At 49.3% G+C, this 21,433-nt stretch overlaps 3 protein-coding genes across 8 annotated transcripts; 2 read left to right on the top strand and 1 right to left on the bottom strand.

Moving 5' to 3' along the window:
- The first annotated feature begins 2,240 nt into the window (after nucleotides 1-2,240).
- Rnase13 (ribonuclease A family member 13 (inactive)) lies at nucleotides 2,241-4,077 on the top strand. Its single transcript, XM_028788544.1, has 2 exons — nucleotides 2,241-2,677; nucleotides 2,914-4,077. The coding sequence occupies exon 2, from the start codon at nucleotides 2,922-2,924 to the stop codon at nucleotides 3,381-3,383; it is 462 nt and encodes a 153-aa protein (XP_028644377.1). The 5' UTR covers nucleotides 2,241-2,677; nucleotides 2,914-2,921; the 3' UTR covers nucleotides 3,384-4,077.
- An 851-nt stretch (nucleotides 4,078-4,928) lies between these two features.
- Tppp2 (tubulin polymerization promoting protein family member 2) lies at nucleotides 4,929-7,135 on the bottom strand. Its single transcript, XM_028788575.1, has 3 exons — nucleotides 6,945-7,135; nucleotides 6,379-6,532; nucleotides 4,929-5,206 (listed from the first exon to the last, which is right to left on the bottom strand). Exons 1-3 carry the CDS (start codon nucleotides 7,115-7,117, stop codon nucleotides 5,021-5,023), a joined length of 513 nt encoding a protein of 170 aa, XP_028644408.1. The 5' UTR covers nucleotides 7,118-7,135; the 3' UTR covers nucleotides 4,929-5,020.
- A 5,211-nt stretch (nucleotides 7,136-12,346) lies between these two features.
- Nucleotides 12,347-21,220, top strand: Ndrg2 (NDRG family member 2). Of its 6 annotated transcripts, none has more exons than XM_028788449.1 (16): nucleotides 12,347-12,427; nucleotides 14,764-14,844; nucleotides 15,171-15,212; nucleotides 15,513-15,618; nucleotides 15,849-15,969; nucleotides 16,217-16,279; nucleotides 17,395-17,455; nucleotides 17,676-17,762; nucleotides 17,947-18,003; nucleotides 18,144-18,247; nucleotides 18,691-18,735; nucleotides 18,995-19,046; nucleotides 19,298-19,345; nucleotides 19,567-19,602; nucleotides 19,787-19,838; nucleotides 20,229-21,220. In XM_028788449.1, exons 2-16 carry the CDS (start codon nucleotides 14,770-14,772, stop codon nucleotides 20,393-20,395), a joined length of 1,116 nt encoding a protein of 371 aa, XP_028644282.1. In that variant the 5' UTR covers nucleotides 12,347-12,427; nucleotides 14,764-14,769; the 3' UTR covers nucleotides 20,396-21,220. The 6 variants fall into 6 exon arrangements, with proteins under 6 accessions (XP_028644282.1, XP_028644284.1, XP_028644281.1 ...); XM_028788448.1 differs by lacking the exon at nucleotides 12,347-12,427 and adding an exon at nucleotides 12,860-13,025; XM_028788452.1 differs by lacking the exon at nucleotides 12,347-12,427 and adding an exon at nucleotides 13,999-14,129.
- The last annotated feature ends 213 nt before the right edge of the window (nucleotides 21,221-21,433 follow it).

Genomic DNA, 21,433 nt, shown 5'->3' with positions numbered 1-21,433 from the left:
GAACAGCCACTTGCCTCTGTGTGTCTGAATTTGTCATTTGTCTGAATTGTGCACAATCCTCAGGGCAGGTCCTCTAAGCAGAGACTTCGGTAATGAGACCTTAGGACTGTCCCCATGCAAACTAGTTATGAAATGAATGGGGCAAGAGGCAAGGGGAAGCAGCATCAGCAGCTTTCCCAGAGAGACAGCCGGAGGGCACTGGGTGTGGGATGTAGTACAAGATGGGAAGTTGGCAGTGGTGGAAATGTAGTCACAGACAAGAGCATGATAGTCTCATGTCCTATGACACATTGACTGGGTTATAGACTGTGAGAAACACGAAGCTGTTGCAAAGGGTTAAACAGAGAATTTATTATTTTTTTTAATTTTTAATGTGTACAAGTATTTTGCTGTCATGAATGTATGTATGTATATATCTCACCTGCATGCCTCATGCCCACAGAGTCCAGAAGAGTGTATCAGATCCCCTGGAACTGGAGTTACAGGTGGTTGTGAGCCACCATATGAGTGCTGAGAACTGAACTGAGTCCTCTGGGAGAGCAGCCAGTCCTTGTAACCACTGAGCCATCTCTCCTGTCCTGTGGGAACTAATTTCCTTTTTGGTAGTTGAATGAAAGATAACAGAGATTTAGTGGAGTTGAGTGTGTGAAGTCCAGGTAAGAGGAGAGGCTGAGCTGGGAAAGAAGTATGCAAGGAAGGGACTAATTTGGGGAGAGTTTTAAATAAGATTCTGAGGGCTGCATCACTTAGGGATTCATTACATACTGAGCAGTCACCACTGGTCAGGCATTGGGCAGAGGCCTGAGATTTACATGGTAATGAGTCCACTATGAGGAATAATGTACTAACTTCATGAGCAGATGAAGCAGAAACCTGGAAGACTCAGTGATGACACCTGACATATAAAGCCAAGACCCAAGCTTTGACTTTTACCATCATGCCTTGTGGTTGATGGTTAGGAAGATGGAGGAGCCTAGCACAGAAAACTGAGGAAGCAGACACACAGCCATAATGGTTAGTGCTAATGTCAACTTAGTAGAACCTAGAATCCTGGGAGATAAGCACCATCCTGAAGACAATAATGGAGGTGGCAAAACCCAGCCGCTGTTTCCTGGCTGGAACCCCGGACTGTATGCATGGAGAAAAGGAGCTGGACAGCAGCATGTGTTCATTCATGTTTGCTTCCTGACTGCAGAGTCAGTGTGACCAGCTGCTTCAGGATCCTGATGGCTTGACTTGCCCACCCCCTGGGCTCTCCTTGATATGTGAACCAGAATAAACCAGAAGTTGCTCTCCTCAAAGCTTTTTAGCACAGCAACAGGGAAATAAAGACAAAGACACAAGAGAATTGAATCTGAGGAGAATAGATTTAATTTTGGGTTCTAGTTTGTGCAACCAGAAAGAATGAGTCCAGAGGAGGCTGTAAATGAAAGACCACAGAGAGAATACCAATATGTCTCTTGAGACCAACTCCTCCTTCTGGTGAGCTCCACAGTGAATCCCAGAGCACCTGGGGGTCTGCCTTCTGACTCCTGCTTCTGCTGCTGAAGGTGAAAGGTTCTCCTAAGAGCATCCCAGGGGGCTGGGCAGGGTGATATATAGCTCTGTTTTCGGCACTCAAGAGGCTGAAGACAGGCTGATAAGCAATTTGAGGCCAGCCTGGCATACACAGTAAGAGCCTGTCACAAATAAAGCCCCAAAATGTGTAAATGTGGAGAATCACCACAGGGAGACAAGGCCGAAAGGCCTGTGGGGTCAAAGGTTAGAGCTGGCAAGTTCCTTGAAACTAGCTTGTTGACTTGGATGAAGATCCAGATATTTGATAAAAAGCTGAGTAACTTAGCCCTTTCCTCAGCAGGAAAAACTACCAGTCACCAGCCAATACCAAGAATCTGATCAAGCCAGGTGGTTCACATTCTCTCAAAAGCCAGAACCAGGTTGTTGGGGCTTCAGAGGCAGCAAGCAGAGATTTCTAGCAGTGCTCTGAACTGACAGGCCCTGAGTCAAGGGTGCAAGGTGTTGGCACATTCAGCTGGGCATTGGTGATGAAGACTGTGGGAAGTCCTAGAGGTTCTTTGTTCTCAGCCTGCCACTTTGGTGCAAGGTGCTGATGCACATGGCCCTGGGGCTTGTAAGTGGGGTGAGACTTAGGTGAACCCTTGATCAAAGGTAAACACTTTGTTCTTTATATAAAAGATGGTTCTTTCCTTCCCACTTTGCTAAAAGCAGGACCAGTGAGCCAGAGCAAACATCAAAGAAGGCCCAGGAACTTAGGGATTTCTAGCCAGGAGGTTGGATCTAAGTGTCCTGAGGATACCAGCATGGAGACCAAATAGTGATGTCTCTTTCCTCCTACCCATCTAACCCTGTTAGCATAGTGCTCCTCACACCCAGGGGACACTCCCTCCTTCTAGACTGTCTTTACCCAGAAACCTTTTCAGTCTCAACCCACCTCTAGGCTGTAAGTGGCCTTAGGCAAGACACATCCCTGCCTCCCACTCCCCTCCACTGTCTTCAGTTTCTTCCTGCAGAGTTATTAGAGACTACCAAGGCAGCCTGTTCTCCATTCCTTCTGTAACTACCATAAGGAGCGCCGGGAAACAGAGAGCATTCAGAAGCATCTTTCCCCAAGGACCAGCTGGACCTCTGAATCTGTGCTGCACAGCCCAAGGACTGGGTGAGACAGAGTCTCGGTGGTGAAGCACAGGAGGAGGGTTGGCTGTAGATGGCTGGTCTGAGGGGTGGCCTTGAGCAAGTGCTTTGCAATTTTAGAGTGTCAGAATTTGTAAGGTACTGAGCAGTTCTTAGACGTTAGGGGATTCACATAGGGAAAACTGGAGAATACTGGAGACTCTGGGAAGGGTGGACAGTCTCTTTAGCCCAATATACCTCTAATTACTTTAACTCTGCCAGCAGAAGGCATGACACCAGACATGGCCTGGCTCCTTGTCCTCCAGCTTGTCTTACGGCCAACTCTGGTGATAGGCATCACGATGCAGACAGCCATCAAGAACTTCCGAACCTTACACGTTGACTACCCCATGGTTAACTACCCGAAGGGTTTCCAAGGATACTGTAATGGCCTCATGGCCTACGTGAGAGGCAAACTGCAGGAATGGTACTGCCCTAAGATCCACTATGTGATCCATGCCCCCTTGGAAAGCATCCAGAAGCTCTGCAAATACAGCGAGAGCTTCTGTGAAAACTACAATGAGTACTGCACTCTCACTCGGAACTCCTTCCCCCTCACAATCTGCACCCTGGGCCATAAACAGGCTCCAACCAGCTGTAGCTACAATAGTACCCTGACCAACCAAAGGCTCTACTTGCTCTGCTCCCGCAAGCATGATGCTGAGCCAATAGCTATCATCGGCCTCTACTAGGGACTTAGTTCCCAAACCAGTCTCGCCTACTACAGGCCTCTACATGCCACACCAAGGCCCATTCCCAAACTCTGAGTCTGTCTGCAAGTCTTCCTCCCTGACATCTGAAGCCGAGCCCTGCCCTCCTTCAGGCTCTTTTGCCTTCTCATCACCCCCACCATGAGCCTTCCTCTCCCAGCAACAGTAAAACCCACCCAAGAAGCAGACTATGTCCAGCTGGCAGTGCTTGTGTATCTGCTGGGCCAGATCCTGACTCCTGGAGGGAGGCCCAGGCCCCAGCTCACACCATGGCAACAGGCACCCAGCTCCAGTATCTCTCCCTAGGCCTGTTTTTAGTGTCAGTCAGTCCTCCACCCCCACCACTCCTCCTGCAACCCCAAGTTCCCTTCTAATTCCTGCCACACTCCGGCAATCAGAACTTCCCTATGATCCTCTGGCCCATTTGCTTCCCTTCCCCAGAGCCCACAATAATCTGTGATTTCCCCTTTCCCTTCATATAACACATCCTTCCCCACCTCCTCCCTCCATGGAGCCTAGTGCTGTTTTCCCAGACTCTCCCAACCACCGTTAGCCATGCTGTCTGCCTGTTCCCAACTGCTGTCTTCTCTCTCTCATCTTGACCCACCAGAATTTCAGATTATCTTTCCTGTCCTACCCAAGGTCCCTCTGTCCCCCTGTCTCTCCTTATCTCTGTTTCACTCAGATGGCAGGGGAAGAGGCAGTCCCAACCCCAGTCATGTAAGGTGTAAAAACCTCTAGGGGAGACTGGGCAGGGGGCCATGAGTCCCTTTCTAGATTGACTTCTTGTGAATCTGTAATCATTCAAAAATAAATAGTTAAAAACACATTCAAACTCAACTGTGATTGAATTCCCTTTCCTGCTTTGGGTGTCCTGGTGACCACCTGCCTTGATCCTCTTGCCCTGTAGGCATGAGGGTGGAGGTGGGGTGGGTGACAGACTTTAATGGCAGCGCCTAGGAGGCAGAGCCACACTGATCTCTGGGAGTTCAAGGCCAGCCTGATCTAGAGTTCCAGGCCAGCCAGGACTGCACAGTGAAACCTCTGTCTCAAAAATCAACCAACCAAAAAGATTCTATCTTTCCCCAGCCTGAAAACAAATTTGTAGTAGGTGTCAGGCTCCCTTCCTGGCTTCTATTTATCTCCCAAGAAAACCTGGATTCTAACAGACGGAGGAAGTTGGGAGACACATTCATTCAAGATCATGATGATTATCTGGGTCATGGTATGTCAAGTCCAGAACTGTGACTCCCTTTGGGGAGACAGAAAGGAAGGAACCACTCCTATGTGAACACAGTAAGTAAATGTTTTTTCTTCTGCATCTGATTTAACTCTTACCTCCAAATGTATTCTCCAGTCCTGGTTTCAGGAGCAGTTGCCAAGGAGACTACTACCCTATGGCTGGTATGCATGAGGCTTAGCAGGGTAAAGGGTCCATGACTGAAACCCTGACTGCTTGGGCATTCTCTTCTCCCTTTATCTGTGGGCCAATCTGTGCCTCCTACTCACGAGATGGAACTCACTGGATGCTGCACACACATTGTTTATTAGTTCCTAGATCTTTTTCCTGGTGTTAAAAACACCAGGTCAGGAAACTAGCAGGCAAAGAGGGCTGCACTCTACTGGCTTTTCTTGTCATAGGTGCCAGCCCCCTTGTAGCCACTCACATAGCCTGAGTTGTCAGTGGTCTCTTCCCGTCCTTCGATACCTTTTCCCTTGCCACTCTCATCAAAGCGCTCCTTGTGGGTTCCAGTGTACTTACTGGTGTCTGTCAACCGGTCTACTCCTCCCACTGTGGTCGCTTTCTGCAAGCCAGAGGGTGAGTTTGAAGCCCTCCTTTCTAGGCCCTCACAGCCCTTCCCCACAGATGGTCTTAGAGGCTTAGAACATATGCTGAGAGGGGATTGCTTTGCCTCTGGCACAATGCTGCCTCCTGAGGCCCAGACACAACTGTGGAAAAGGACAGTGCAGTTTCCCGTATCCAGAGAAATCATTTCTGATCAGGATACTGGCAGAGGGCTTCAGTCCCAAGCTGCATCCACAATGCCCAGAGTTGAGAACACTGTTTCTACAGAAGAAACACTTTAAGAAGGAGAGGGGTGAGAAGCAGGAGGTCTGAGATTAAACCTTAATATATGTAGGAGGAAGACTGGGGAAGCAGGCACCAAGTCCTCCGATGTTAGTGTCTAAAGACACAGAAGGCTGAGGTGTCTGGGCCACGAGACTTGAGAATGAGTCAAAATTCTACTAGTGAAACAGCTATTCTGCTGGAGAGATGGCTCAGAGGTTAAGAGCACTGACTGCTCTTCCAGAGGTCCTGAGTTCAAGTCACAGCAACTACATGGTGGCTCACAACCATCTGTAATGGGATCTGATGCCCTCCTTCTGGTGTGTCTGAAGACATCGACAGTGTATTCATATAAATTAAAAAAAAAAAAAAACAAGAAATAGCCATTCTGTGGCTAAGGAGGTAGGTAGCTGGGAGCTCCACTGCCCTGGGAACAAATGTCTCTCTCCAGGCCACAGATCTCTCACCTCTGGTACAACTACAACTACAACTACAACTACAAGGGCTCTAAAGTCTTCCAGAACAGGCAGTGTACCACAGGCTATCCACTCTGTCTCTTGAGTTACACTACTAACAAAATTTGGGGCATAGAAACAGAGAGGGGCCTAGAGCAGAAGAGTCTAGGGAAGTAGTAGGGTTCTGAGCTTGAGATGAACATTATCATTGAAGTCAGTGTGGTGGCTGGCACACACCTAGAATCCCAGCACTTGGGAGGCAGAAGTATGAAGACCTTCAGTTCAAAACCAGCCAGGGTCACACAACCAGTTTCAGGCTAGTCTCACAGAGTAAGGGCCTGCTAGATAGAAAGACAGACAGACAGACAGACAGACAGACAGACAGGAAGAAAGGACGGAAGGGCAAACATCAAAAGGAAGAAAGGAAAAGATCAGACAAAAAGTCACTACTCACAGTAGCACCAGTGGTGGCAGGGTCCTTGCCTTCCATGAGTTTAAAAACATCTTCCAAAGCCTCATCTGGGTTCTTCCCCTTGAAGCGCTTTTGGCCCAGCTCCTTCATCGCCTCTTGAAACTGTTGAAAGTTGATGGTTCTGGCATTCTTGGCCCTGGCCAGTCAGACAGAAATCCAGTAACTGTGGAGTGTGAAGTCATCACCTCCCAACATCTACCTTTTTCTTAGTCGGGAATGGCCTATTTATCCTGCCAATGAGTGTTGAGACTAGGGACTGGGACAGTTCCCAGCGCTGCCAGATGCTCCTTATAAATCTTCCATCTTAAGAGCTATGCTAGGCGGTGCCAGGCTGGTGGTACCCATCTTTAGTGCCTGTACTCAGGAGACAGGTTGGTGAATCTCTGTGAGTTCTCGGTCAGCCTGGTCTACAGAGTTTCAGGATAGCCAAGGCTACACAGAGAAACTCTGTCTCAACAAAACAAAATAAAACAAAACAAAAACAAAAACAAACAAATGCGCTGTGACCAATTACCTTTTCACTTCAGCCCCCACCTCTGGCCCCTTACTTCACTTTGCTGAACACAATGTCCACATCTGTGGAGGTCACTGCCTTGCCATCCATGATGCCACAGTCTTTACAGAGTTTGGAAAAGTTCTTGTTGGTAATTTCATTGCCACTGCTGGATGATTCTCCAAAGACAGCAAATCGATGGAATGTTCTTTCTGCTTCTGAGGCCATGGTCAATTGCTGGGGGGTTGGGGGGTGAGTGGGGTGGGGGTGGAGTGGGGGAGGGGGAGGGGCAGTAGGGAATGGGGCTGGAGAGTGAGGGAGGATGAGATGATGGAAGGGTAAGGAGCATGGTAAACCACAGCAGCACAGGGATGACTGCTCTCTTCCCTGTTGCTTTCCTGTCTCCTCCACCTTTCCACCCCACCACTGCAGCTCTAGCACGAGCCTTCCCTTCCAGCACTGTCAAGCTTAAACTCTTATGCAGTAGAAATCCCCCTTACCCACCACTTTCCTATACCTGGGAGCCCAGATGGTGTCTGTGCCTTTGTACACAAGTGTGTGCAACTATGTGGGAGTCGGATGACTGGGGAGAAGGTGTGGCAACTGGGAGACAAAAATAGGTGAAGAAAGCAGAAAAGAAACACTGTGATGTCACAGTGTTACATGACATCACTACTGGCTCTGGCTCGGTCTCTCTACTGTCTTATCTTCCAGCATCGGCAGCAGAGATCCATCAGTTTCTCATCTTTGGGGAGTAATCCAGCCACAGCATTGAAATTAGGAAGAACTTCAAGCTGTGTAAAGACTGTGGAATCATGGATAGCAAGACATGACCTTTGAGTTGAGTAAGCTGCCAGTCTGGTGGCATCTTCAGATGATCAAAGACCGCCGCCCCCATCACTTTGTCCTACTTTACCAATCTTATGGCTTCTGGCCTCACGATGACCTCGAATGGTAGAACTCCCTTGGCCTATAAATCTCATTCCTGAAATCTCATTTTTACCTTCACCAAACCTCACTATGACTCACCCAAATCTCTCATCTTAATACTACCATGTTGGGAGGGAGAATTTTAACGTGTACATTTAAGGGAGACCCAACCACTGAAGCGTTTGGGATTGAGGAGGACAGGCTGGCTTGAGTCGGACATTGCCCTCCTGTCTGATCTCCCAGCCCACCAGATCAGACCACCAGATGGAGAATCCCTCTGACCTTGGAAAAACAGTCACAGCAGGAGATTTTAAAAAGCATCTACTGTTGACTCAAGAGGGAAAAGGCAGAGGACCTGCAGTGTAGCAGATCCATATACAGTAGAGTGAAATGTGTCAGAATAAGTCTCAAACTCTGAAAATCCCCAGGAGATGATTCTGAGCAGTTCCAAGTGTCCCTTAATGGTTTCTTTCTGGATAAAAGCCTTCTAAGAGAGATGAGCTTCAGGGGTCGTACATCGGAGATTGATTACGTTCTAGTCTTAGCTATCTAATCAGGTCCTAATTCCTATAAGCAGTGTGCAATTTTATGAATTCATTCCTGGGTGGTGATGGCACACACCTTGACTCCCAGGGCTTAGGAAGCAGAGGCAGGTGGATCTCTGAGTTCAAGGCCAGCCTGGTTTATAGACTTCAGTTTCAAGACGACCAGGGCTACACAGAGAAGCCCTGTCTCCAACAAAAAAACCAACCAACCAACCAACCAAAAAACCCTTTCCATCACTATTCTTGCATCTGTTCAAGTCTTTAACCGATTGATCCATTTTAATGTGTATGGGTGTGTTGCCGGCATCCATGTCTGTGTATCATATGTGGGTCTGCTGCCCATGGAGGCCAGAAAAGTGTCAAGGAAGCATCAGATCCCCCAGGACCAGAGCTACAGTTGAGGAATGGCATGTGGGTGCTGGGAATGGAACCCCCAGGTCCTCTGGAAGAGCACTTAGGCTTTCTAACCACTAAGCTCTCTCTCCAGGCCCAAGTCTTTTGTACCTCATATCTCTAAGATTATCTGGGGCTCTTATCTGAGGCTTCTGAACTGCCATTTTTCTAGGTTCAGTTCTTTATGTCTTTCTATTCCACAGACCAGCTCTGTTAACCTTTCCTCAGTAGTGTAATGCTTCCCAACCAAGATTTTCTGTCCACTGTTCCTGCTGGAGAACAGATTATGGTATCTGACTACAGTGACATATGCCTGCAATCACAGAACTCTGGAGGCCAAGGCAGGAAGATGAGGAGTTCAAGGCCAACCTTAAATATATGACCAGTTTGAGGAATACCCGATATCCTGTCTCATAGAATGACTATGCTATGACTCAAGAATAGTTCGAGCTGGGCAGTGGTGGCATATGCCTTTAATCCCAGCACTTAGGAAGCAGAGACAAGCGGATTTCTGAATTCAAGGCCAGCCTGGTCTACAGAGTGAGTTCCAGGACAGCCAGGGCTATACAGAGAAACCCTGTCTTGAAAAACAAAACAGGGCTGGAGAGATGGCTCAGTGGTTGGGAGAAAAACAAAACAAAACAAAACAAAACAAAACAAAACAAAACAAAACAAAACAAAACAAAACAAAACGAATAGTTGGAACTGGAGAGATGGCTCTGTGGTTAAGAATATATAATGTTGGGCTGGAGAGATGGCTCAGTGGTTAAGAGCACTGACTGCACTTCCAGAGGTCCTGAGTTCAAATCCCAGCAACCACATGGTGGCTCACAACCATCTGTAATGGGATCTGATGCCCTCTTCTGGTGTGTCTGAAAACAGCTACAGTGTATTCATATATAATAAATAAATAAATCTTTAAAAAAAAAAAAGAAAGTGTTTTTTTAAAAAAAAAAAAAAGAATATATAATGTTCTTGCAGTGGACCTGCATCAGCTGACGGCTGCCAGTGATTTCAGGTCCAGAGAGAAGTCTCTGCCTTCGTGGGCATGTCTCTCACATGCATATCCTCATACTCAGACACATAAATAAAAATAAAACATCTTTTCAAAAAAAAAAGTATAATCTGTGGTTCTTACTGCCTAATCTTTTTGCCTACCATTCAAGGACACAAGTTGGACCCAGCCTGTCTCACGGAGTGTCACCCACCTCTCAGTAACATTCCTCTTAGCTGGGGCCCTAATGGCTTAATAGTTGTACGTTCAAAAGGTTACCTGGTAGAAATAGCATGGACCCTGGAGGGGAATAGATCTGATGGGGATTCACATCCTAGATGTGTGATCAGGTGGTGGCCATGGGCAGGTCGTTGATGTTCCCAGGCTTCAGTTTCCACATTTGTATAGTTAGGGACAATGATGGATTGGGGGTCACACATACTTCCTACTCTTCAATTCTTCCCAGGAGCTCTTGCAGTTCTGTTTATACTTTCTCCTCCGCTCTCCGCTGAGATGAACCGTCCCTTCTCTCCTATTAAAATATTCCACTTCTCATCTGGGCGGTTCACCCTGATGAACTCCTTTCCTCTGAATTATAGAAACATATGACTCTTAGCCTGCGGTCTCTAGCCTCGGGGGTGTGTGTGTGTGTGTGCTTCAGAAGTATTGCTAGGGGCCCTGAAGTCCTTCAGTACAAACAAGATTGAGTGTGAGCGCTAAATAATATGCTTTGCAAATGCGTATGCGATGGCTACAGCACTGTAAACATTACTTTTTAAGTATTTCTGAATTTCCAATTTGTGCTTTCTTCATCAGGAGTTATTAAAATCATCCCGGGGAAATGAAAAGCTCTTCTCTCCCACTGGAGAGCCGTGGAGCCTGCTACAAGACTTGTTCTCTATACACTGACCTTATAGGTTGTTTTCCCTAGCCTTTTCTATATTTATATACTTCTTTAATCCCTGGATCACAAGACTGACCAAAACATACCACTTCTTTGAATTTCATCCATCCAGTGGTTTGTACGCTGAATGTGCTTGAAACTGTCACTTAGCTAAAAGCATAGTTTGAAACTGCTTTTGACCCAGAAAGAGTAGGTTAGATATTGTCCATGTTGGGACACTTGTACTTAGGTCAGTCTTGAACCTGTCCAGACAGTGAAAAACAAGAGCCAGTGTGTGTGTGTGTGTGTGTGTGTGTGTGTGTGTGTGTGAACTTAGGAGCTACCTAGAGACCCCCTAGGTCTAGGAAGTAAACAGATCTCAGTGGAAATTTCCCACTTCCAGCCTCCCCAAGCCCCTGTGTCTGCCCCTTATCAGGTTCCCCCTGAGTCATTCTGACCCAGAGACGAATTTAGATGCTGGAACCTTCCAGTCTCTCCCTCCCCCTCTCTAAGTATGTCTACTTTAGACACGTGACAGAAGCCCGCAGGCTGAAGCGCTCAGTCCAGGTTCTCTGGCTGTCCACAAGTCACAGGGGCTGTCAGAGCTTTCTTCTCTTACCCATCTGTAGCTCTGCTTAAATTCCAGCAAACTTCTCATCCAGGAGAGCGTTAAACTTGCGCCCAGGGGCTAGGCAGGAAGCTAGAATGCCAGGTTTCTGTGCCAGTTTCTAGGGCAATTCTTATGAAGGGAGCAGGAGAAAAGAACAGAGGAAAACTTGGGACTGTGTTTGGGAGCTATAGGAAGCTCTTTAGGTCTAGGGTGTTTTTTTTTTTTTTTTTTTTAAAGCTGCGTTTGAGCCTTCTCAGGTTTTCTCCTCCTCCTCCTCCCTCTTGGCCTCTCCTCCTTTCCAACAGACCTGCCAAGTGGGGATGAAAGGGGCATTGATGTTCCTTGGGGAGGGGGGTTGTGGGTGGTGAGGGTAGTTCCCAGGCAGGGGGAGGGCAATCTGGGGGTCTTGGGGGGAGCAGTCTGCTCTGGTGTTGCAGTTGGCAGCTCTGGTTCCATTGGACATTGTTTTCAACTGGCCTGGCGCCCAGCCCCCTAAATGGCAAGTCTGGAACTAGGCTGAAGGGGGATGGGGCAGGGTTGATTCTGGGAGCAGGGGTGCGAGAACGAGGGCATGTGGGGAAATACCATCTGGTTGCTTAACACAACTTTCAATCCCTATAGTCCATCAACCAGTCCAATTCAGCAAGCTTTCTTTAAAGAGCACAGGGAGGACGTGTCTCAGATGTGAATCTTGTGGAAGTTTGGGATAGGATGGTAAACCCACCAGGCACCGAGGATCGGCCCGGGAGACAGCAGTTCAGGAGGCATCCGCCTCAGGGCCCTACCACTCAGCTTTTCAGAGCTAATCTCGCCCTCCTTTTCGGGGTTGGACTAGGAGGGGTTAGCTCCTCAGCCACAGGGTCTCTTGGGTCTCAGCCCAGGACATCGAGTCCTCCTCAAACCCTTTACTCCACCCTTGCAGAGTTAGCTCCGCCTCCGCGCCTGTTTACACAGGAGTCAGAGCCCTTGGGGGGTCCCCAGCCCCTCCTCTTCCCCCCGCCCCCTCGTTGGGGCCTTGACCCGGGAGTCGCTGTTGGCCATCATCTTTCCCCTCCTTCGTTCATCATCTATTTATAGAGGCCCCCAGCATTTCCCGCCCCCCCCCCCCAACCCAAATCCCCTGCTTGTTGTCCAACTTCTCACGGAGCAGCCGGAGAGCAAGCGGCGGGACTCGGCTGAGGAGGTACCAGCACCCCAATTGTTCGGAATTCCTGCTCCCTTGACGCTCATCCCCAGACACGCTGGCACCACTACCCCTACCTGCCCCGAGACCCGGTCTGAGCGGTGGCCCTCGCCCACCTCCCCCTTCTTTGACCTAGCTCTCTGCTTCCGGGCAGGCGGAGCTGAATAGTGGTACGTGGGCACCTTGGGTTGGCCTCCCCACTCTATCCGTCGCCGCCACTCAATCGGGGGGCTAGGAAGAGAGCCAAAAGTGAGCCTGGCAGAGTCAGGTCACAGTAGGGGGGCGCCGTTGAGGTAGAGATGGGGATCATTTGAAGGCTTAAGGGGTCCTCACGCACACCCCACTTCACGCGGCTTGGGGCTGTGGGGAGCACTTGGAGAGCCTATGGGCATCACCTCTGTGTGCTCCCAAACCGCACCCTTTCGGCCCTCCCCTGGTAGCCCCGGCGAGTTACAGGGCGTGTTTATGGGGGGTCGGGGCGGATCTACAGGGAGCTGGCCCGGGGGCGGTCCCAGGGCGGGTCTGTGGGGAGCCAGAGCTAGGGCGGACCTAAGTCAAAGGCAAGTGAAGGTGGCAGTGACCGCGGCGGCTGCAGCAGGTAGGGGGAGGGGCAAACGGGCCTCTGAGCTGGGAAGGAGCGGGCTAGGAGGGTGGGCATTGTGGTTCTGGTCCCCGGGCTGCAGTTCCGGGGAAGGGGCTGGCTAAGCGTTGCGCTCCGCTTCCGCGCACAAAGGCGGAGGCGCTGCAAAGCGCAGGGCGTGTTTGGGGCGCTCTTGAGATGATGTACAGGGTCCTGGGTGTTACGTGTCCGTCGTGAGAGGGTGTTGGTCCGGACGAGGACCGGCAGCTAGGGACTCATAGGGTCAGGTTTCGTGTTCTGGGAGCGGCAGTCAAGTCCTACCCATCTTTTCCCGGCTGGCACATGCTGGCTGGCAGTCCAGGGAAGTGCAGAGGTTGCGGGGCCGCTCTATTCCCCCTCCCCTTTCTTCACCCGGCCTACAATTAGACTGGGTGGAGGGGAGGGATGAAGGCTTGAAGCTTGTTTGTTTTTAAATGGTGGAGGAAAAGGTCATGCTGTACTACCTACATATCATCTGAGAACTGTCAAAACTGAGAGTAACTAACCGGACAAGGTCACATAGTAGTGGCAGGAGGGTAGGACCCAGAGGTTTTGACACAGTCATGCTCTACCGCAGTGTCAATTCTTTCTCTTCATACCCTACCCAGTCTGGACCTGCTTGTGTAGCCCTGCAGGCCCCTCCAGCTTGTATTGATCGGAACCGAGAGAGGATGTGTTCTCTGAACTCAGGGGAGATTAGGAAGGGTTAGTGACCCTGGAATTCTGGGTCTTGGCTGTGGCCGTATGTCCCTAAAAGACCCAAGTCCGTCTCCCATGTCATTCACCTTTTTCCTGTGTTTTTTCAGACCCCAGAGTCAGGACTAAGGACCCTGACCTCCACTCTTACCTTACCCAACCAATAGGAGCTCAGTAAATTCACCCCACCCAGCCCATGCTACTGGCTTTTCTTTTCTTTTTTCTTTTCTTTTCTTTGAAATCTGCACAGGTGCTCTGCTGCTCTCCAGACCTCCCAGTGTTGATGTACACTCATTTGTGTACCTGAGAGAGAGAGTCTTGAGTCGACAGAGAGAGGGAGAGCTTGGTTGGATTGGATATCTAGGTCCCTCTGTTGAGTACTTGCAGGTAGTCATTGCCTCAGTCCTTTTAGCCCCTCAAGATGCTGACATTGGGGCTATAGTTGAAGGTCAGAGTCAATTGTGAACTCTTACTACCCTAACTCTTGGTACACTAAGAGTGTACCCAAGTCAGAGTGCTATGGCAGGGAGTGAGGGGTGTCCCCTAAATTTAGCTTAAGAAACTGGAGTCAGACTGCTTCCCCACCCTGGTGTTTCCCTCCAGAATGGGAGAGGGAGGAGTGTCCTGAGGTTTGAGTGTTGGGGTTGAGGGGCAGCCATGAGACTGGCAGTCTGAAGAGATGTGCTCTCTTGTTTGGTGTTACCCTGGAAGTGGGGCAGGGGAGCCAGAAAAGCTCCCTGTGTGTCTTGGAGTTTTCAGCTCTGGGGTCCCTCAGACCCTTGCATTGTGCTGGGCTGAGAGCACAGAGGCTGAGCTAGCTCCCTCCCTGGCTTACTGATTTGTTTTGTTGTTTTAGAGACAGGGTTTTTTTTTCCGTGTAGCCCTGACTGTCCTGGAACTTTCTCCTTAGACCAGGCTGGCCTCGAACTCAGAGATCCACCTGCCTCTGCTTCACTGGTGCTGGGATCAAAGGTGTACGCCACCACTGCCTAGCTGGTTTACTGTTTTCTTATCCTGCCAGGCCACCATGGCAGAGCTTCAGGAGGTGCAGATCACTGAGGAGAAGCCGCTGTTGCCAGGACAAACGCCTGAGACTGCCAAGGTTTATAGACTCTCTGACTTCCCTGCCTCGGTCTCATGCTCTGAAAATTCCCCCTTGCCTCCCTGCCTCCCCAGGCCCATGGCTCTCATTCTAATGCACACCCATTCTCTACCCATCTCCTCCCATCTCTCATCTTTGACACTGTAAAAGGGAGCCCAGACCTCGTCTCGTCACCACACTAACCTTCATCCTCTCCTGTCTTGTTTTTTTGTCACTCTTTCTGTATTTGGTGTCTGTTGGTCTCTCTTTACCTACCTCTGTATGTCCATCTCTCCATTTGCTGTGTGTCTCTGTCTGTGTATGTATGTCTGTGTGTGTCTCTCCAGGAGGCCGAGTTAGCTGCCCGCATCCTCCTGGACCAGGGACAGGTAACTGTGGGGAACTGTGCCGGGGTGGGAGAAGTAGCTCTTCTGTCCCCCAATTGGCCCTCTGCACTTTTTCCCCCTTTTCTTCAAATTTCTCCTCTCTTCCCTTTTTTTTTTGTCTTTGAGTTTCTTAATCTCTGGTCTTTCATGATTTTTCTACTCTCAGATTCAATTCCACTGTCATCTTTCCCTCAAAACCCATTGATCCTGTTTTTAACAGATGGTTCACTTATTTTTGCCTTTCCAACCCTTTGAAAAACTTTCAGTATATTTCCTCCCTGATGGTAAGTTTTTTTCTTACAGACTCACTCTGTGGAGACACCTTATGGCTCAGTCACTTTTACCGTGTATGGCACCCCCAAACCCAAACGCCCAGCAATATTCACCTACCATGATGTAGGCCTCAACTGTAAGACCTTCATTTTTTTTCCTACCTCTTTCTGGGAAGAGACAGGGGAGGGGAAACCGAAATGTGTGTGGGGGGTGGGCATAGTCAGTATGGTCAGACAGGGAACCCAGTGGCACACCAGAGAGATTCTCCTCTAGTGTAGGTGGCATCAAAGCAAGAGGGTGGGTTCTGACACAGGATGCTTTTTCCTTCTGATTTTGTTGTTGGTGGGGAATGTGGGTTCTCTTTAGATAAATCTTGCTTCCAGCCACTGTTTCAGTTCGGGGATATGCAAGAAATCATACAGAACTTTGTGCGGGTTCATGTGGATGCCCCTGGAATGGAAGAGGGGGCGCCTGTGTTTCCTCTGGGGTAAGAACTAGTTCCTTACTAAGCAGCTGTCTCCCTCTCCCACTTCTTTCCTCCCTCTCTCCCCTCCCCCTCTGTGTGTGTGTGTATGTGTGTGCGTTGGTATGTGTGTGGGAGCAAGGTAGTGCACAGTGTACCAGAGAGGATGAAAGTGAAGGAAGCATAGAAGACTTGGGCAGAGGATGCAGAGGTTACTCTAGGAAGAGGTATATAGGTACAGACTGGTAACTAACACTTCTCTCTTTTCCAGGTACCAGTACCCATCTCTGGACCAGCTTGCAGACATGATTCCTTGCATCCTGCAGTACTTAAAGTGAGAGGCTTCAGGAGGCCTTCAAACGTTTCTTTTCAGCATAAGAAAGCCCCTAGAATTCGGTCACCATGGTTCCTGGGCTAATTTTCGTCTCAGTCTATCTTCCTCTTGCATGGATTTTCACCTTGATTGATAGGATGGGCAGTGGGCTTGGACTATTGTCTGGAACTATCAGAGTAAACTTACTACTGACTGGGAGAAAGAGAAGGAAAGGGTTTGTCCTTGGCTTTGTCTCGGGCTTAGGAGAAGCTTCTCTGATCTGGAAGTTGGGCAAGAGGAAGTACAGGTGACCTCATCCCTGAGGAACTAGATAGACCTGTCTTGGTCCCCAGTCCTGTCTCCCATGATCACATTTGGTACACTGGGACACAGGTGTGTAAGGCAGTGGGAGAAGGAAGACAAGCCGCACAAGGGCCTTTGGCATGCAGAGGGAAATGCTGAAAAATGGTGTTTTCTCTTTCTCAGATGTTTTTATTTTTATGTCTGGGAGTGTTGGCTGCATGCATGTATGGGCACCACACATATGTCTGGGCATTGCCTCTGGAACTTGAATAATAGATGGTTGAGAGCCATCAAGGAGGTGCTGGGAACCTGACCTAGGTCCTCTGCAAAAGACGAAAGTGCTCTTGACTGCTGAACCATCTTGCTAGCCCCTGGTTCCTGGGATCTTTTCTTGGTTTAGCTTTTCCTTGGCACCATGGCTCTTAGCAACTCCGTTTACTTCCTTTCCTGTCTCCTCCATTCTCCCAAGTGACTAACACCACACCTGTTTCATAGTTTGCTTTAAGAAGATCCATAATTCGTGTTCCTCTGTAGACCCAGGGCTCAGAACAAGTTAAACTCGTTTCAGAGAGCTGAGAATTGATAAGCCGTGTGTGTAGGAAGAGACCTCTTTTCAAGATATTAGTTCTCTAAGAGGAAGCTGAGGATAGATGTCAGACACCTACACCAAGTATCAGGCATTCTTGGTGCCCTTCTACATCCCCAAAGGAAAGTCCTTTGCTGTCCTCTTCTGTGAGGAGGGATGACCTCAGGAAGGATAACGAGTTTGAAGAGACTGGGCTGTGACAGTTTTGGCTGCGAGAGCCCGTGACACACACATTTACCTCTTACAGTTTCTCTACAATAATTGGAGTTGGTGTTGGAGCTGGAGCCTACATTCTGTCACGATATGCTGTAAGAAGCAAAATCTGCTAGACTAGGGGGTGGTGGGTCCCCCATATTAGATAGAATATTGCAGGAATGGTCCACATTCCTGTCATTGCAGGATTTTGGAAGGAAGTAGGGGGCCAGGGTAGAGAGTAGACCATATAGGAGTCTGGGGGGATAGGTGGGGCTCAGTGAGGTGGGGACAAAGGGAGTGGGCGTTTCTGATCTCCTTTCTGTTGTCCCTTAGCTGAACCACCCGGACACAGTTGAAGGTCTTGTTCTCATCAATATTGATCCCAACGCCAAGGGCTGGATGGATTGGGCAGCCCACAAGGTTTGGAGAGCCTCGAGTGCTGACATCTAGGGTGGGGCGTCTCCTTGGATGACACTACCAGTGTGACTGAATAGATTTGGACCTTCTAAGAGGGCACAGTGGGGCACAAAAAGTGAAATGTGTTGCTTTGCTTGGGTCTCTTTTTCCACAATATCCTGAACTTGTTCACCTGTCCTCCTTGTAGTTAACCGGCCTCACATCTTCCATTCCGGAGATGATTCTTGGACATCTTTTCAGCCAGGTAAGTGGTCGTGGGAGGCAGCAGGGAGTTGAATGCTTTGGGGTTGACTTCCTTAGTTGGCACAGGATCTGAAGTGTTAGATCGTTTCCGTCATTGCCGGCTTCTTTTTCCAACCCTGATTCATCTCTTCCGTGCCTCAGGAAGAGCTTTCTGGAAACTCTGAATTGATACAAAAGTATAGAAGTATCGTCACACACGCACCCAACCTGGAGAACATTGAACTGTACTGGAACAGCTACAACAAGTGAGTGGGTTGTGTGTGCGTGGAGAAACGGAAGCAGAGAGAGGGTCGTGAGCAGTGTGCACCACAGGCAGAGTTTGCTCGCACAGCTTCAGGGCAGGAGTCAGGGCATCTCTCATTCTTGGGGCCTTCCTCTCCCTTAGTTGCCTCTGGCCAGATATCTAGGGCACAGGTGATTACAGGTGGTGTGTTCTTGGCCCGTGCCTGCCGTTTTTTATGGTATCCCCTTCTCCCTTTTAAACTGCTGTGCTGATCAAACCTACTGCCTTATAGAAGTTCACTAAGCAGGTACTCTACCACCAAGTTGTAACCCCAGCCCTTAGTATTTCCTTTTAATCCCCAATAGCTGGCTATAAATAAGGAAGATAGCTTCCTATGGAGGAGGTAGCTTATCTAGGTAGACAGCAATGCCTGTCAAAAACAGCTTCTCTTTGAACCCTCTGCAGCCGCCGAGACCTGAACTTTGAGCGAGGTGGTGAGATGACCCTCAAGTAAGATGCTGGTAGATGCAGCTTGTCTTGTCTCTGCCCTGCCCCTTGGTACCAACATCCCTTAACCTTTGTAGAGAAGTTACTAGTCTCCTTTATTCTATTCTGTGTAACTAGTTGTTTCCATTGGGGCTTCTCTCTCTTATTCTCCTGCTGAATCAGCAGGAGAAAGGCAACTGCAGGCACTTGTTTAGCTACTTTTCTGGGAAGTGGGTGAGAGAGTACAAGGCTCACTGTCTTCTCCCTGACCCCATGCCTCTAGGTGCCCTGTGATGCTGGTGGTTGGAGACCAAGCACCTCATGAAGATGCTGTGGTCAGTAGTGGCTTTCGGGGTAGTGAGGGAATGTTGGGGTCTTGCCTACACTGGGTCCACTCAAGCAGTGGATCTTGCCAAGCAGCAAACTCGAAAATTCTGGGACGGGGAAACAACTCTAGGGCCTTAGGAATTTGGCTTCTGTTAAGATGGTATTGGGTAGGGGTTGACAAGGAGAGGGAAAGATCGGGGACCCTTGGGGGGATTGTGGAGAGGGGGACCTGATTCATTCAACCTCCTACTTATTCCAGGTGGAATGTAACTCAAAACTGGACCCCACACAGACCTCGTTCCTCAAGGTTAGCAGGCCTCCTCCAAGCCTCACTTGTTTCCTGCCCCCAGTCCAGGAGCATACATATTCTAAATTCCAGCGTCTAAGCCTTGTGGGTTCATTATGGGTCAAGGGAGAGAAGAACAAAGGGGCTGAGTGAGAGACCTGGGAGGAGAAAGCCCCTTTTCTTTGGCATGGATCATCTGATATCTCCATGTGTCCTTCTCTGGGTGTTTCCTTCCTGAGCAGATGGCCGACTCTGGAGGTCAGCCGCAGCTGACCCAGGTGAGTACCCTGCCGATCCTGGGAGGCGGAATTGGGATGGGTTATTAGGGTCGTTGGACTGTGCCCTTTGCCACTGCTGAGACTTTCATGATGTCCAACCATATCTCTCTCTCTCTCTCTCTCTCTCTCTCTCTCTCTCTCTCTCTCTCTCTCTCTCTCCTCTTTCCTTGTAATGTGACCACAGCCAGGCAAGCTGACAGAGGCTTTCAAGTACTTCCTGCAAGGCATGGGCTACAGTGAGTACTGAGACATTGGGTATTAAAAAGGGAAAGGCTGCCGGGCGGTGGTGGCGCATGCCTTTAATCCCAGCACTTGGGAGGCAGAGACAGGCGGATTTCTGAGTTCGAGGCCAGCCTGGTCTACAGAGTGAGTTCCAGAACAGCCAGAACTACACAGAGAAACCCTGTCTCAAAAAAACCAAAAAAAAAAAAAAAAAAAAAAAAAGGGAAAGGCTGAGCATTGTGGGGGTAGACCTGTTGCAAGCTAATTCTTGGACTCGTCGTCTTACAAGGCAAGCTCGCTGATTCTCTGGCCGCAGCTCTTGTCTTTACCTAGGCCCCACTAGAAGTTACTGGCCATCTTCCCCACTCACCTCTGATGCCTTGCTTATCATTATGTGTCTACAGTGGCTTCATCCTGCATGACTCGCCTCTCTCGGTCTCGGACTGCGTCTCTGACCAGTGCAGCATCCATCGATGGCAGTCGGTCCCGATCCCGCACCCTGTCGCAGAGTAGCGAGTCTGGGACTCTCCCTTCTGGACCCCCAGGGCACACCATGGAAGTCTCCTGTTGAATGACCCTCATGGCCTTGGTGTGGAACCCAGCCCTCACCTCCTGCAGCACTAACTTCAGAGGTGTTATAAGGGCATTGGGCCAGAGAAAGCAAGGAAAATGGCCAGTTGTGCAGGGAGATGACCTTGATCTTTAATTGCTACCCTAACCTTGACTTTTAACCTGTGATATCCTCTAGCTCCTAGGTGAGGTGTCCTAATATCTCTTAGAGATCCAGGCCCCCTAAACTATCCCGTCTCCCATTTTGGTGTTGAGAAGGCTTGTGTGTTCTCTCCCTGACCTAGGATCTATAGATGAGGAACAATAAGCTGGTCTGGCTGTCACGGAGCCTCCATCACTCCCCTTCCTTAGCCCATATTTGCAAGGGTTGGAGAGAGAGTGTGTATGTAGGGTTGGTGGTGGGAGATGGGGAGCTTCATTCTCCAAAGCTGACAGTGGCTTTGCCTTCATGCTTCAGGCCTCTGAGGGCAATGGTCCTAAATGAATGTCTGTCGGGAGAAGGTTTGCTGGTGGGTCCGTGATCCTTAACATGATAGAAGTATCCAGCATGTAAAAAGAAAGTCAGAATGGGAGATGGCGGCCAGTGAAGAACAGTGGTAAACGCATTGAGGCTGGGGCAGTAGGGAGGCCTGGATCCTTTGGCTGCACTAACTTGGATAGCTGTCAGTGTACACCTAAAGTGGGACTAGGAGAAAGAGCTTAGGTCCGACTGCTTGGGGCTTGGCATCAGGGCTACCCCAGGCTCTGACCAGACTGTTAAGTGTAGAGCATGACCTCCTGTCTCACACAACTTCTGCTGTGACAATAAACTATAGAGGAAACTGAACACTGTTGTTAATCTGGATCTAAGTGTGCCTGTACCCTGCCCCCTTTCTTAGCCTTTCCTTGCTCCTCTTAAAGCATGATGACCTGGGATGGCTTGCAGAGTATAAAAGCTGCACAGAGTGTGACCATGGGAGCCAAGAAAGTGGTGTTGTTCTTTTTATGAATAGCATTTTTAAGCTTGGAAGGAGGAGCTATTGTAGATCTTAGAAGACTT

The sequence above is a fragment of the Grammomys surdaster genome, unplaced genomic scaffold, assembly GCF_004785775.1.
Source record: "Grammomys surdaster isolate TR1022 unplaced genomic scaffold, NIH_TR_1.0 125750, whole genome shotgun sequence".
NCBI classification, from domain to species: domain Eukaryota; kingdom Metazoa; phylum Chordata; class Mammalia; order Rodentia; family Muridae; genus Grammomys; species Grammomys surdaster.
This window is presented reverse-complemented; position numbering and strand designations above follow the sequence as displayed.